Genomic DNA, 17,154 nt, shown 5'->3' with positions numbered 1-17,154 from the left:
AACTAAAACTAAACGAGTTAGATATAGAGTTATATATACCAAAGTGATGAGGGTGAAGAGTGGAGTTCAAATCCGAATGTCTGTCTGTCCGTCCGTCCGTCTGTGCAAGCTGTAACTTGAGTAAAAATTAAGATATCTTGATGAAACTTGGCACACTTATTTCTTGGCAGTATACGAAGGTTGCTTTCGAAATGAGCAAAATCGGACCACTGCCACGCCCACAAAATGGCGAAAGCCGGAAACACACAAAGGGCTATAACTAAGCCATAAATAAAGCTATGGAAATAAAATCTGGTATGAAGGATCGCACTATGAAGGGGCATATTTGGATATAATTTTTGCGGGGTAATGGGCGTGGCCCCACCCCCAAATAGGTTTTTTGTACATATCTCGGAAACCAATAGAGCTATATAAACCAAACTTTCTGCAGTCGTTTATTTTAGCCATTTCCTTATACAGTCCAAAAATGACAGAAATCGGATAATAACCACGCCCACCTCCCATACAAAGGTTAGGTTGAAAATTACTAAAAGTGAGTTAACTCAATAACCAAAAACGTCAGAAACCCTAAATTTCACATAGGAAATGACAGATGGAAGCTACACTCAGGTTTTTTTACAAAATGGAAAATGGGCGTGGCGTCGTCCACTTATGGGTCAAAAACCATATCTCAGGAACTACTTGACCGATTTCAATGAAACTTGGTTTGTAATAGTTTCCTTACGTCCCAATGATATGTTGTGAAAATAGGCCAAATCGCTTCACAACCACGCTTTCTTTATACCAGAACTTTGAAGACGATCTGAATCGTTTACTTTACAATATATAAAGTAAGTACTAGTGAAGATATCGGTGCAGAACTTGGCACAAATACTATGTTTATATTGTGGCAGCCCCATTCTAAAAATCGCCGAAATCGGACCATAGCTTTTCAAGGCCCCATTAATCGAGAATGAGGGCCTCGGTGCTTCTATCCTAATATTATGGTTTCCAACTTTCAATGGACTTTATACAATATATATGACGCATATGTGGGTCAAATTGTGTATTATTAATATAAATAAAGTTAAATAAATAAATTGCGAGAGTATAAAATGTTCGGTTACACCCGAACTTAGCCCTTACTTACTTGTTTTAAGAATATGTATTTCATATGGCAAGTTTTTTTATTGCGGAAATAATCACGAAGGTTTGACTTTGTTTTTCCTTGAGCGACTACTATACCAGAAATACAGTCATATCGGTCGAACAATCAAATTAAGCCTTTATATATTCTTTAACATATCTAAAAAAAGAACAATATGATGTTAGAGCTTGTGATTCATGTTTATATTTTTAAATTTTTTGAATTCCAGACCGAGATAAGTGTCTCTCAACTGAAGATCTTCGAAATCTCCGAAAATTTTCAATGCTTTCAAGCCATTTTTTTATTTTTTTGCGGTTTCTTGTTACTGAAAATATTCAAATATTCGTTTCAACGATCGCGACAGATGTTGATTGAGGCTTTATGAAGGTAAAATAAGCACAAATGGAAGGTGATAGCAAAGATATGGATGCGAGAATTATGGGCATCACTGGTCCACAGTACTTCAAGTAGTACCTTCTACAGTTCGTTCCTTCTTGTTTTTACCGCAGGGGAAATGTCACTTTACCACACACATATTTAGAAATCTAGTCAGTAGTATTTGTTCACCCTCCACTTTTGCCTCTGCAATCAATTGCCACGACGAAGTGGACAAGCAGCACCTACAGATTTACGGCTAAAGCAAATTGCAGCCGCACGCTCAAACACTCACACAGCCATTGTCATAACAACACAAAAAGCAACAACAATAATAAAACAACTGTAACAACAACATGAGTGCAATCAAAGCGCTTGTCACAAAGTAGAAAGTTCTAACTGGTGCCATGTGACAATCGACAGTTAACGGCGCACTCAATGTGTGCATGTGTTTGTAGTTTGATTGTAAGTGTTTGTTGGTAGTGTTGTATGCCTGTGAGTGTCTGCATTTGGTATTTGTGCATTTGCAGCGCACATAAATCACTGATTCGCTATGATTTTGTGTGGTGAATTAATGTTGTTAAGCAGACGCCGGCTTTCCATGCCATTTCCATGCCTTTTTTACGGTTATCCTTTGCACCATCACACATATTCATACATAAATTTCAACTGTGTGTGCGCATATTTATGGAGTGATATGCAAATTTGCTCTGCATGTGTGCATGCGGTGTTGTGCGGGGGGTGGCCGTATATGCCAGCAAACATAATTGCATGCAATTCCCGCAATTATCTTTTACAAGCCAAAAGCAATTAAAACTCCATTATCATCTCATTTTAGTTGAGTCTTCATTTGTCGCAAATTGCATGAGATATTTCAAATGGACGAGAATTGGCTGGCAATTATGGGTGTGCATGCGATTATCGGAGATACTTAATGTAACTTTTTTACAAAATTTTTTACTGAAATTCTTTGTTTTTTAATCAATTTACAGAAGAATTTTTCAAATATACAAATACCAAAAATGAAATAAAAAATTTTATATTAAGTTGCTAATAGATTTATTTTTTATTTTTAATTATAATGTTAAAAATAAATGTTACAGAGTTACCACTTAATTTCATTAGTTTAACAAAATACATTTTTGACATGATTACAATAGTTTTAAGTTACAAAATTAAAAAAATCAAAGTATTTTTAACTAGATATTGTGACAGGGTTGCTACTACTATACGTCTATATATACCTATTCGTTTGAAAAGTTACATAAGATTCGATATATATTCGTTTACAATAAAGATTTGACTTAGGACTTACAGTACTTAATTACGGAGGATTTAATTGCGCCTATTCTTCATGCGTTTCGCGGACTTTGCGATGTCGGCACACTTCGATGTTATAGACATTCTAATTTCTTTCTCAGAGCAATTGAATACTGCTCGCACACAACAGATGATATCCTCCACCTTCTTTGGATGCAATTGCCGCTTCACTGGTCGTCCGAGATGAAGAAAAGCGGGAGACGGTTTGCCGCTAAGAGTATGTGTGGCGAGAGTTTGTCTATCAAAAACCACTTCGAGCAAAGTTCTGGTAGCGATTGAAGCGTTAGTCCAGCGAACTTTTTTAAAATCATCGACGGAAATGGTTGTGCCAGTCGGACCAATTTGTATGATTTGTGGTTCATACATCTCCTTAACTACTATGTTCTGTAATGACTCCTGTGACAGGCTTTCCTGCTCTTCTGTTTCTACGTTTTCTATTCTTATTTCCCGAACCATAAGTTCTTGCTCAGTCGGCATTTCTACAGTTTCTGGAACTACAGCTTCCTGTTCCATTGGCATTTCTACAGTTTCTGGAACTACAGCTTCCTGTTCCATTGGCATTTGTTCCGTCTCTACGTTTTCGTGCTCTTCTGTTTCTACGTTTTCTATTTTTATTTCCCGAACCATAAGTTCTTGCTCAGTCGGCATTTCTACAGTTTCTGGAACTAGAGCTTCCTGTTCCATTGGCATTTGTTCTGTCTCTACGTTTTCGTACTCTTCTGTTTCTACGTTTTCTATTTTTATTTCCCGAACCATAAGTTCTTGCTCAGTCGGCATTTCTACAGTTTCTGGAACTACAGCTTCCTGTTCCAGTGGCATTTGTTCCATCTCTACGTTTTCGTGTTTTATTTCTGAAACTACAGCTTCCTGTTCCATTGGCATTTGTTCTGTCTCTACGTTTTCGTACTCTTCTGTTTCTACGTTTTCTATTTTTATTTCCCGAACCATAAGTTCTTGCTCAGTCCGCATTTCTACAGTTTCTGGAACTACAGCTTCCTGTTCCATTGGATTTTGTTCCGTCTCTACGTTTTCGTACTCTTCTGTTTCTACGTTTTCTATTTTTATTTCCCGAACCATAAGTTCTTGCTCAGTCCGCATTTCTACAGTTTCTGGAACTACAGCTTCCTGTTCCATTGGATTTTGTTCCGTCTTTACGTTTTCGTACTCTTCTGTTTCTACGTTTTCTATTTTTATTTCCCGAACCATAAGTTCTTGCTCAGTCGGCATTTCTACAGTTTCTGGAACTACAGCTTTCTGTTCCTTTGGCATTTGTTCCGTCTTTACGTTTTCGTGTTTGATTTCTGGAACTATAGCTTCCTGTTCCAGTGGCATTTGGTCCGTCTCTACGTTTTCGTGTTTGATTTCTGGAACTACAAATTCCTGTTTAATTTGTACCGACTCGAAATCGTTGGAAGAATCCGCACTTGATTCATGTTGCACACTTGAGTTATTGATATCCTGTTCGTGTTCATCCTGTTCCATTTTTATGGATGTCGCCATCGACAGGTCCAAAGCCTCGTGGTTCGTTCCTAGATCCATTGGTAATGTTTGTTGATGGTTCAGAAAACGTTGTAGCGCTGTAAATTCTGTTTCTGTGCTATGAAATAAATAGTTAAAAATCCAAATATTAGACATATTTCTTTCTAGTTTTTTTAACTGTTCACGTGTTTATCTGTCTTTAGCTTAAATGCTAATGATGCTATGATGCAAAGTCACACAGGTTTTATACTCTTTCGGAGGGGAGTGAGTGACCAAACAGGTAGTTGTAAGGACTACCTGCCATTAACCTTTACACTTTAAGAATAACGACATAATCCTTTTAGTTTAGGAAAGGTAAAAAACTATTGTTGTCAACAATAGTTCTTAAAAACTTTAATGAGTGCTGAACAAACACAGGTAGGCGTGAAATAGGCACTCCAAAATTGGTTTTTCCACTACTCATATTTTTCACGAAGGGGAGAAACTAATTCACTATGAAGCTTTCAAAAAAGAATTAAAGCTTATATTTGGTGAAATTTACTTGATTGCTTTCATAACTAGAAATGAAGAATAAAGTTTTGAATCTAAGTGAGTGAAGTTTAAAAACTTTAATTTTATTTCACCCAAAAAACGTATATCAGTTATTAAAGGTAGAAGCTTACATCGTTTTTTAAACTAATTGCTTAGGAAACTTTAATTTAAGCAGCAGAATACCTCTATTTTATTTTATTTAATTATACTTCCATCATATATTGAAGGACAGAACAGAATTTCGTCGTATTTATATATTTTCTAGTCGGTCTAAAAATAGTTTTCTTGGTTAGTCAATGAACTTTCTTATAATCTAGCGGCAATATCTTGAAGATTTGTATCCGTTTTATTCTTTCTATTTGGTTCCTGATCTGAGGTTCTAGATGTATGAAATACTAAATGTTTGACACTTTTTCTCCAGAAGGACTCGAAGAAGTTATAATTTCGAGGCATCCTCTCAACTTTTACTACAATATAATGCCTTTAATGAACTTTTACCTCCACACATATATAAAATTCAAAATTATCTGCTTTAATTCTTGAATTTCAAATGTAAAGACTGGCTAACAATATGCTGCTAATTAACCTTCAGCTGTCAAAAGCGGCAACTTATATCAGACAATTCCGTTATTCTAAGGTCAAATTAATGTCAAGCGGCTAAGCTGTGCTTGTGATTCATGTTTATATTTTTAAATTTTTTGAATTCCAGACCGAGATAAGTATCTCTCAACTGAAGATCTTCAAAATCTCCGAAAATTTTCAATGCTTTCAAGCCATTTTTTTTTAATTTGTTGCGGTTTCTTGTTACTGAAAATATTCAAATATTCGTTTCAACGATCGCGACAGATGTTGATTGAGGCTTTAAGAAGGTAAAAGAAGCACAAATGGAAGGTGATAGCAAAGATATGAATGCGAGAATTATGGGCATCACTGGTCCACAGTACTTCAAGTAGTACCTTCTACAGTTCGTTCCTTCTTGTTTTTACCGCAGGGGAAATGTTACTTTACCACACACATATTTAGAAATCTAGTCAGTAGTATTTGTTCACCCTCCACTTTTGCCTCTGCAATCAATTGCCACGACGAAGTGGACAAGCAGCACCTACAGATTTACGGCTAAAGCAAATTGCAGCCGCACACTCAAACACTCACACAGCCATTGTTATAACAACACAAAAAGCCAGCAAACATAATTTACAAAATTTTTACTGAAATTCTTTGTTTTTTAATCAATTTACAGAAGAATTTTTCAAATATACAAATACCAAAAATGAAATAAAAAATTTTATATTAAGTTGCTAATAGATTTATTTTTTATTTTTTTTTTCAAAGTACATTTTTCTAATAAAAAATTTAAAAATTACATTGCAATATTTCTACACTCTATGCTCATAATACATGGTTACATACAATTTTATATTCAATAACATAATTATAATTTTAAAAATAAATGTTACAGAGTTACCACTTAATTTAATTAGTTTAACAAAATACATTTTTGACATGATTACAATAATTTTTAGTTACAAAATTAAAAAAATCAAAGTATTTTTAACTAGATATTGTGACAGGGTTGCCACTACTATACGTCTATATATACCTATTCGTTTGAAAAGTTACACAAGATTCGATATATATTCGTTTACAATAAAGATTTGACTTAGGACTTACAGTACTTAATTACGGAGGATTTAATTGCGCCTATTCTTCATGCGTTTCGCGGACTTTGCGATGTCGGCACACTTCGATGTTATAGACATTCTAATTTCTTTCTCAGAGCAATTGAATACTGCTCGCACACAACAGATGATATCCTCCACCTTCTTTGGATGCAATTGCCGCTTCACTGGTCGTCCGAGATGAAGAAAAGCGGGAGACGGTTTGCCGCTAAGAGTATGTGTGGCGAGAGTTTGTCTATCAAAAACCACTTCGAGCAAAGTTCTGGTAGCGATTGAAGCGTTAGTCCAGCGAACTTTTTTAAAATCATCGACGGAAATGGTTGTGCCATTCGGACCAATTTGTATGACTTGTGGTTCATACATCTCCTTAACTACTATGTTCTGTAATGGCTCCTGTGACAGGCTTTCCTGCTCTTCTGTTTCTACGTTTTCTATTCTTATTTCCCGAACCATAAGTTCTTGCTCAGTCGGCATTTCTACAGTTTCTGGAACTACAACTTCCTGTTCCATTGGCATTTGTTCCGTCTCTACGTTTTCGTTCTCTTCTGTTTCTACGTTTTCTATTCTTATTTCCCGAACCATAAGTTCTTGCTCAGTCGGCATTTCTACAGTTTCTGGAACTACAGCTTCCTGTTCCATTGGCATTTGTTCTGTCTCTACGTTTTCGTACTCTTCTGTTTCTACGTTTTCTATTTTTATTTCCCGAACCATAAGTTCTTGCTCAGTCGGCATTTCTACAGTTTCTGGAACTACAGCTTCCTGTTCCAGTGGCATTTGTTCCATCTCTACGTTTTCGTGTTTTATTTCTGAAACTACAGCTTCCTGTTCCATTGGCATTTGTTCTGTCTCTACGTTTTCGTACTCTTCTGTTTCTACGTTTTCTATTTTTATTTCCCGAACCATAAGTTCTTGCTCAGTCGGCATTTCTACAGTTTCTGGAACTACAGCTTCCTGTTCCATTGGCATTTGTTCTGTCTCTACGTTTTCGTACTCCTCTGTTTCTACGTTTTCTATTTTTATTTCCCGAACCATAAGTTCTTGCTCAGTCGGCATTTCTACAGTTTCTGGAACTACAGCTTCCTGTTCCATTGGCATTTGTTCTGTCTCTACGTTTTCGTACTCTTCTGTTTCTACGTTTTCTATTTTTATTTCCCGAACCATAAGTTCTTGCTCAGTCGGCATTTCTACAGTTTCTGGAACTACAGCTTCCTGTTCCATTGGCATTTGTTCTGTCTCTACGTTTTCGTACTCTTCTGTTTCTACGTTTTCTATTTTTATTTCCCGAACCATAAGTTCTTGCTCAGTCCGCATTTCTACAGTTTCTGGAACTACAGCTTCCTGTTCCATTGGATTTTGTTCCGTCTTTACGTTTTCGTACTCTTCTGTTTCTACGTTTTCTATTTTTATTTCCCGAACCATAAGTTCTTGCTCAGTCGGCATTTCTACAGTTTCTGGAACTACAGCTTCCTGTTTCAGTGGCATTTGTTCCGTCTCTACGTTTTCGTGCTCTTCTGTTTCTACGTTTTCTATTTTTATTTCCCGAACCATAAGTTCTTGCTCAGTCGGCATTTCTACAGTTTCTGGAACTACAGCTTTCTGTTCCTTTGGCATTTGTTCCGTCTTTACGTTTTCGTGTTTGATTTCTGGAACTATAGCTTCCTGTTCCAGTGGCATTTGTTCCGTCTCTACGTTTTCGTGTTTGATTTCTGGAACTACAAATTCCTGTTTAATTTGTACCGACTCGAAATCGTTGGAAGAATCCGCACTTGATTCATGTTGCACACTTGAGTTATTGATATTCTGTTCGTGTTCATCCTGTTCCATTTTTATGGATGTCGCCATCGACAGGTCCAAAGCCTCGTGGTTCGTTCCTAGATCCATTGGTAATGTTTGTTGATGGTTCAGAAAACGTTGTAGCGCTGTAAATTCTGTTTCTGTGCTATGAAATAAATAGTTAAAAATCCAAATATTAGACATATTTCTTTCTAGTTTTTTTAACTGTTCACGTGTTTATCTGTCTTTAGCTTAAATGCTAATGATGCTATGATGCAAAGTCACACAGGTTTTATACTCTTTCGGAGGGGAGTGAGTGACCATACAGGTAGTTGTAAGGACTACCTGCCATTAACCTTTACACTTTAAGAATAACGACATAATCCTTTTAGTTTAGGAACGGTAAAAAACCATTGTTGTCAACAATAGTTCTTAAAAACTTTAATGAGTGCTGAACAAACACAGGTAGGCGTGAAATAGGCACTCCAAAATTGGTTTTTCCACTACTCATATTTTTCACGAACGGGAGAAACTAATTCACTATGAAGCTTTCAAAAAAGCATTAAAGCTAATATTTGGTGAAATTTACTTGATTGCTTTCATAACTAGAAATGAAGAATAAAGTTTTGAATCTAAGTGAGTGAAGTTTAAAAACTTTAATTTTATTTCACCCAAAAAACGTATATCAGTTATTAAAGGTAGAAGCTTACATCGTTTTTTAAACTAATTGCTTAGGAAACTTTAATTTAAGCACGAAAGCTCATATTTGGTGAAAGCTCCTAAATATCTTTCAAAACTAAATGCATGTAGCTAATGATGGCTGCGTAAAGCTTTGCAGTTTGGTTTTATTTCAGATGTTAGGCAGAATACCTCTATTTTATTTTATTTAATTATACTTCCATCATATATTGAAGGACAGAACAGAATTTCGTCGTATTTATATATTTTCTAGTCGGTCTAAAAATAGTTTTCTTGGTTAGTCAATGAACTTTCTTATAATCTAGCGGCAATATCTTGAAGATTTGTATCTGTTTTATTCTTTCTATTTGGTTCCTGATCTGAGGTTCTAGATGTATGAAATACTAAATGTTTGACACTTTTTCTCCAGAAGGACTCGAAGAAGTTATAATTTCGAAGCATCCTCTCAACTTTTACTACAATATAATGCCTTTAATGAACTTTTACCTCCACACATATATAAAATTCAAAATTATCTGCTTTAATTCTTGAATTTCAAATGTAAAGACTGGCTAACAATATGCTGCTAATTAACCTTCAGCTGTCAAAAGCGGCAACTTATGTCAGACAATTCCGTTATTCTAAGGTCAAATTAATGTCAAGCGGCTAACACAGCTTGGCCACAATTTGGTTGAGCTGTGCTCTGTGGGAGGGGGGGTGCCAAAGTGCAAGTGAGCAAAATTAATTTGAGGCCAATTAAATGAAATTCTCCAAAAATAATTAATAATTGCCGAGAAACAAACGCACACACACACACACTGACATGTGGAGGCAAAGAAATTGAGTTATAAATATTTGCATATTAATGCATGTAAGGATAGAAATATATGTAATGAAGCGAAGTGTAAGTGTGTGAGTAAGTGTGGGCCTTAAAATGCAAATGTGGCACAAAATGCTTGCCAATATCAAATATGAAACACCACAGCACACACACACTTAAGCACATTGCCACAGCCACAAGCAACAAACACTCTACGGTGGATGTAAGTATGCCCGCGTGTGAGTGCGTTTTACCAGCGAAGCTTAAATGCGGTGAGAAATTTCACTTTAATTTCTCCTCATGCTTTTATGCATTCGCCATATTTGTAGCAAACGGCGACTGTTGCCCTAGTTGTTGACGCCCGCCTCCGCCTAGTCTGATGGCGCCTGCTATGACTTTCGGTTTCCCTTGCAACAACAGCGTGCAACGGCAGCATCCCCAACCCCTCTGCCGCTGTATTGCTTGTTGGTAATTTGCATTTGTGAAAACAGCCAGCAAATACTTACTCCATGAACTTAGCCCTTCCTTACTTGTTTTAAGAATATGTATTTCATATGGCAAGTTTTTTTATTGCGGAAATAATCACGAAGGTTTGACTTTGTTTTTCCTTGAGCGACTACTATACCAGAAATACAGTCATATCGGTCGAACAATCAAATTAAGCCTTTATATATCCTTTAATATATCTAAAAAAAAACAATATGATGTTAGAGCTTGTGATTCATGTTTATATTTTTAAATTTTTTGAATTCCAGACCGAGATAAGTATCTCTCAACTGAAGATCTTCAAAATCTCCGAAAATTTTCAATGCTTTCAAGCCATTTTTTTTTTTAATTTTTTGCGGTTTCTTGTTACTGAAAATATTCAAATTTTCATTTCAACGATCGCGACAGATGTTGATTGAGGCTTTAAGAAGGTAAAAGAAGCACAAATGGAAGGTGATAGCAAAGATATGAATGCGAGAATTATGGGCATCACTGGTCCACAGTACTTCAAGTAGTACCTTCTACAGTTCGTTCCTTCTTGTTTTTACCGCAGGGGAAATGTCACTTTACCACACACATATTTAGAAATCTAGTCAGTAGTATTTGTTCACCCTCCACTTTTGCCTCTGCAATCAATTGCCACGACGAAGTGGACAAGCAGCACCTACAGATTTACGGCTAAAGCAAATTGCAGCCGCACACTCAAACACTCACACAGCCATTGTTATAACAACACAAAAAGCCAGCAAACATAATTTACAAAATTTTTACTGAAATTCTTTGTTTTTTAATCAATTTACAGAAGAATTTTTCAAATATACAAATACCAAAAATGAAATAAAAAATTTTATATTAAGTTGCTAATAGATTTATTTTTTATTTTTAATTATAATGTTAAAAATAAATGTTACAGAGTTACCACTTAATTTAATTAGTTTAACAAAATACATTTTTGACATGATTACAATAGTTTTAAGTTACAAAATTAAAAAAATCAAAGTATTTTTAACTAGATATTGTGACAGGGTTGCCACTACTATACGTCTATATATACCTATTCGTTTGAAAAGTTACATATATTCGTTTACAATAAAGATTTGACTTAGGACTTACAGTACTTAATTACGGAGGATTTAATTGCGCCTATTCTTCATGCGTTTCGCGGACTTTGCGATGTCGGCACACTTCGATGTTATAGACATTCTAATTTCTTTCTCAGAGCAATTGAATACTGCTCGCACACAACAGATGATATCCTCCACCTTCTTTGGATGCAATTGCCGCTTCACTGGTCGTCCGAGATGAAGAAAAGCGGGAGACGGTTTGCCGCTAAGAGTATGTGTGGCGAGAATTTGTCTATCAAAAACCACTTCGAGCAAAGTTCTGGTAGCGATTGAAGCGTTAGTCCAGCGAACTTTTTTAAAATCATCGACGGAAATGGTTGTGCCAGTCGGACCAATTTGTATGACTTGTGGTTCATACATCTCCTTAACTACTATGTTCTGTAATGACTCCTGTGACAGGCTTTCCTGCTCTTCTGTTTCTACGTTTTCTATTCTTATTTCCCGAACCATAAGTTCTTGCTCAGTCGGCATTTCTACAGTTTCTGGAACTACAGCTTCCTGTTCCATTGGCATTTGTTCCGTCTCTACGTTTTCGTACTCTTCTGTTTCTACGTTTTCTATTCTTATTTCCCGAACCATAAGTTCTTGCTCAGTCGGCATTTCTACAGATTCTGGAACTAGAGGTTCCTGTTCCATTGGCATTTGTTCTGTCTCTACGTTTTCGTACTCTTCTGTTTCTACGTTTTCTATTTTTATTTCCCGAACCATAAGTTCTTGCTCAGTCGGCATTTCTACAGTTTCTGAAACTACAGCTTCTTGTTCCATTGGCATTTGTTCTGTCTCTACGTTTTCGTACTCTTCTGTTTCTACGTTTTCTATTTTTATTTCCCGAACCATAAGTTCTTGCTCAGTCCGCATTTCTACAGTTTCTGGAACTACAGCTTCCTGTTCCATTGGCATTTGTTCTGTCTCTACGTTTTCGTACTCTTCTGTTTCTACGTTTTCTATTTTTATTTCCCGAACCATAAGTTCTTGCTCAGTCGGCATTTCTACAGTTTCTGGAACTACAGCTTCCTGTTTCAGTGGCATTTGTTCCGTCTCTACGTTTTCGTGCTCTTCTGTTTCTACGTTTTCTATTTTTATTTCCCGAACCATAAGTTCTTGCTCAGTCCGCATTTCTACAGTTTCTGGAACTACAGCTTCCTGTTCCATTAGCATTTGTTCTGTCTTTACGTTTTCGTACTCTTCTGTTTCTACGTTTTCTATTTTTATTTCCCGAACCATAAGTTCTTGCTCAGTCGGCATTTCTACAGTTTCTGGAACTACAGCTTCCTGTTTCAGTGGCATTTGTTCCGTCTCTACGTTTTCGTGCTCTTCTGTTTCTACGTTTTCTATTTTTATTTCCCGAACCATAAGTTCTTGCTCAGTCGGCATTTCTACAGTTTCTGGAACTACAGCTTCCTGTTTCAGTGGCATTTGTTCCGTCTTTACGTTTTCGTGTTTGATTTCTGGAACTATAGCTTCCTGTTCCAGTGGCATTTGTTCCGTCTCTACGTTTTCGTGTTTGATTTCTGGAACTACAAATTCCTGTTTAATTTGTACCGACTCGAAATCGTTGGAAGAATCCGCACTTGATTCATGTTGCACACTTGAGTTATTGATATTCTGTTCGTGTTCATCCTGTTCCATTTTTATGGATGTCGCCATCGACAGGTCCAAAGCCTCGTGGTTCGTTCCTAGATCCATTGGTAATGTTTGTTGATGGTTCAGAAAACGTTGTAGCGCTGTAAATTCTGTTTCTGTGCTATGAAATAAATAGTTAAAAATCCAAATATTAGACATATTTCTTTCTAGTTTTTTTAACTGTTCACGTGTTTATCTGTCTTTAGCTTAAATGCTAATGATGCTATGATGCAAAGTCACACAGGTTTTATACTCTTTCGGAGGGGAGTGAGTGACCAAACAGGTAGTTGTAAGGACTACCTGCCATTAACCTTTACACTTTAAGAATAACGACATATCCTTTTAGTTTAGGAAAGGTAAAAAACTATTGTTGTCAACAATAGTTCTTAAAAACTTTAATGAGTGTTAAACAAACACAGGTAGGCGTGAAATAGGCACTCCAAAATTGGTTTTTCCACTACTCATATTTTTCACGAACGGGAGAAACTAATTCACTATGAAGCTTTCAAAAAAGCATTAAAGCTAATATTTGGTGAAATTTACTTGATTGCTTTCATAACTAGAAATGAAGAATAAAGTTTTGAATCTAAGTGAGTGAAGTTTAAAAACTTTAATTTTATTTCACCCAAAAAACGTATATCAGTTATTAAAGGTAGAAGCTTACATCGTTTTTTAAACTAATTGCTTAGGAAACTTTAATTTAAGCACGAAAGCTCATATTTGGTGAAAGCTCCTAAATATCTTTCAAAACTAAATGCATGTAGCTAATGATGGCTGCGTAAAGCTTTGCAGTTTGGTTTTATTTCAGATGTTATTCAGAATACCTCTATTTTATTTTATTTAATTATACTTCCATCATATATTGAAGGACAGAACAGAATTTCGTCGTATTTATATATTTTCTAGTCGGTCTAAAAATAGTTTTCTTGGTTAGTCAATGAACTTTCTTATAATCTAGCGGCAATATCTTGAAGATTTGTATCCGTTTTATTCTTTCTATTTGGTTCCTGATCTGAGGTTCTAGATGTATGAAATACTAAATGTTTGACACTTTTTCTCCAGAAGGACTCGAAGAAGTTATAATTTCGAGGCATCCTCTCAACTTTTACTACAATATAATGCCTTTAATGAACTTTTACCTCCACACATATATAAAATTCAAAATTATCTGCTTTAATTCTTGAATTTCAAATGTAAAGACTGGCTAACAATATGCTGCTAATTAACCTTCAGCTGTCAAAAGCGGCAACTTATATCAGACAATTCCGTTATTCTAAGGTCAAATTAATGTCAAGCGGCTAACACAGCTTGGCCACAATTTGGTTGAGCTGTGCTCTGTGGGAGGGGGGGTGCCAAAGTACAAGTGAGCAAAATTAATTTGAGGCCAATTAAATGAAATTCTCCAAAAATAATTAATAATTGCCGAGAATCAAACGCACACACACACACACTGACATGTGGAGGCAAAGAAATTGAGTTATAAATATTTGCATATTAATACATGTAAGGATAGAAATATATGTAATGAAGCGAAGTGTAAGTGTGTGAGTAAGTGTGGGCCTTAAAATGCAAATGTGGCACAAAATGCTTGCCAATATCAAATATGAAACACCACAGCACACACACATTTAAGCACATTGCCACAGCCACAAGCAACAAACACTCTACGGTGGATGTAAGTATGAGTGTGTAGGTGTGTGCGTGTTACCAGTGAAGCTTAAATGCGGTGAGAAATTTCACTTTAATTTCTCCTCATGCTTTTATGCATTCGCCATATTTGTAGCAAACGGCGACTGTTGCCCTAGTTGTTGACGCCCGCCTCCGCCTAGTCTGATGGCGCCTGCTATGACTTTCGGTTTCCCTTGCAACAACAGCGTGCAACGGCAGTATCCCCAACCCCTCTGCCGCTGTGTTGCTTGTTGGTAATTTGCATTTGTGAAAACAGCCAGCAAATACTTACTCCATGAAGTGCATAAGTGGAGCACTTGCAATCACTATTATATCAACAACAGCAACAACCCACACACTCATCATAATACATGGCGGCAACAACAACAACAACAAGTGTAACAGTGGCAACAATGAATGGCGCTGACTGTTTAGAGGCGAGGGTGTTGCCACTAACAATAGATGGTGATGTCGATGTGTTGTTGTTATTGTTGTTAGGCTTGTATGTGTACGTGTTCTATGGCACATCTATCATTCATTCAAAATCCGTGAATTTGCCATTTACGAGTATGTGTGTCATGCATGCATAAATTGCCTCGGCTGGCGGAAGTTTCGGAAAATCCTCGAATGCCTGCTTACGTTGCCTTCCTCTCTATAGCGCGGCTGCATAATTGTGCTCATTCGTATGTGTGTTTGTATGTATGTATGTCTGCCTGTTTGTTTGCTCGCATGAGCGTATGAATGAATGACTCGTTGGCTGAGTGAGTGAATAACTGTATGAGTGTTGTTAAAGTTTGAGTTTGCAGCTTGCAATTAGCTGAATGCGGCTTGCGCAGGGGAGTTTTCATGTTGTTAGTGCCTTAAGTTGGCTGCAGTTGCAACTGCAGTGAATTTTGATTTTTTATGCACGAAATATGAAATTTCTAGTAAAAATATGAAATGAGTTTGGCTTATGAAACGTTTTCATTTGTATAAAACAAAATTCTAATTTAAATTATAGCTATAATAATATATTATAATTTATAGTACAGAGTTGCATACTAGGTTATAAAAAATATGCTAAATTATTTATTTCTTTTTTTTAATATTTTTTATTCAATTATCTGTTAAATACTTGCTAAATAATATGGTATATAAAATAATCTTAGATTTATTGTTGTAAAAAGGTGTTTACTGTTTCGTGCTAAATTACACAAAACACAAAAACCTTTAATTGCATTTTATTACTGCTAACGTCTGTCTTCTAGCTCTGTTTTCCAGCAATTAAAAAAATGTAAAAGTTGTTGTTTTCTCTCATGTTTCCTTTATGTATACCTTGTCCTTGAATCCTTTGTTTGAGGCTTATACCCACGCATACAGTTGTGTAACTTAAGTTTTTCATACTTGTATGTAGATAATTACCTATAATGGACTTGTCCTTCATTTTTAGAGTACTTTGTGAAATATAAAACATTTTGAAGTAGTTCAATTAACACAAAATAGCTTTCGGTGATCTAACAGCTACTAATTTAAACAATTATAAAGAATTGCCATAACAGCGGTCATTTGTTCGTTAAATACCGACATTTTTTAAGTACAACTTTTTACAACAATAATGAAATCGTGAATCTATCGAATTAAAGTAGCTAATCCCGACGTTAAGCTTCTCTAACCTTCTAAGAAAACTAGAAAGAGATTGATGATGACAATGGAAACAAACGAAAGGTTCTAGGAAGGAATCTTTTGGTTCTCAGTTGTTCCCGAATAATCATAAGATCATTAGATGAAGACCTCCTCATATTGAATAGTCCTTTTCTGATAGCAAGTGGGGACTTTCCTTACATTACACATTTTCTTTAATATCATAACAATTTTTTGTCGCCTAAGCATTACTTCTCCACTATAGAAAATCATCGTATCCATAAACCCACGTTACATGTCTATTTTTTATAAAAGATATCCTTGAGAAATCAATCAATATTCTTATAAATATATTTTACTCTGAAAAGCTTCAAATATCAATTTAGTGCAGTCCTTGCTAAAAGTAATACGAAAAAAGTTATTGAGCACTCGTTTTAGTCAAAATGACATTCATAGACAGTTCAAGAGTAGTTAAGCGCATACAGTCAATAAAAGAGACAACTACAGCAACTCATTTGACTACAAAAAAATGTACTCGAACAGCAGAAAAAAGTAACTATTAGTTATCAACCAGAAACGAATAGAAAAAGGCACTATGTGAAATCGCTTTTTGAGTGTCTACTTCCAGCTAATTTTAAACGATTGTGACACAAACAAACAGAGATATAGACAACGGACAAAAGTTGGCATAAACGAAGCAACAAAAAATTTGAAAAAATGGATGAGAGAACTTTGTGAAACAGATTACATATAATTTAAGCCATGCTAAAATCTCATTTGTTTTCAGAAAAGTAATGATAATAAAATTATATTTTAAGTTTCTAATATATTTATTTATCTTACATACATGAT

General features: G+C 35.7%; 2 protein-coding genes across 4 annotated transcripts in view; one reads left to right on the top strand and one right to left on the bottom strand.

Moving 5' to 3' along the window:
* The window catches only part of LOC105211709 (neurogenic protein mastermind), a 299,950-nt gene that overhangs the window by 218,384 nt on the left and 64,412 nt on the right, over positions 1 to 17,154 (top strand). The gene's annotated exons all lie outside the window — the stretch shown is intronic.
* Positions 2,837 to 3,382, bottom strand: LOC128922521 (protein insensitive-like). Its single transcript, XM_054233293.1, has one exon. The coding sequence runs from the start codon at positions 3,380 to 3,382 to the stop codon at positions 2,837 to 2,839; it is 546 nt and encodes a 181-aa protein (XP_054089268.1).

Source organism: Zeugodacus cucurbitae, chromosome 6 (genome assembly GCF_028554725.1).
Source record: "Zeugodacus cucurbitae isolate PBARC_wt_2022May chromosome 6, idZeuCucr1.2, whole genome shotgun sequence".
Classification (NCBI taxonomy): Eukaryota; Metazoa; Arthropoda; class Insecta; order Diptera; family Tephritidae; genus Zeugodacus; species Zeugodacus cucurbitae.
The sequence above is the reverse complement of the archived record's forward strand: the minus strand, read 5'-3'. Positions and strand labels throughout refer to the sequence as shown.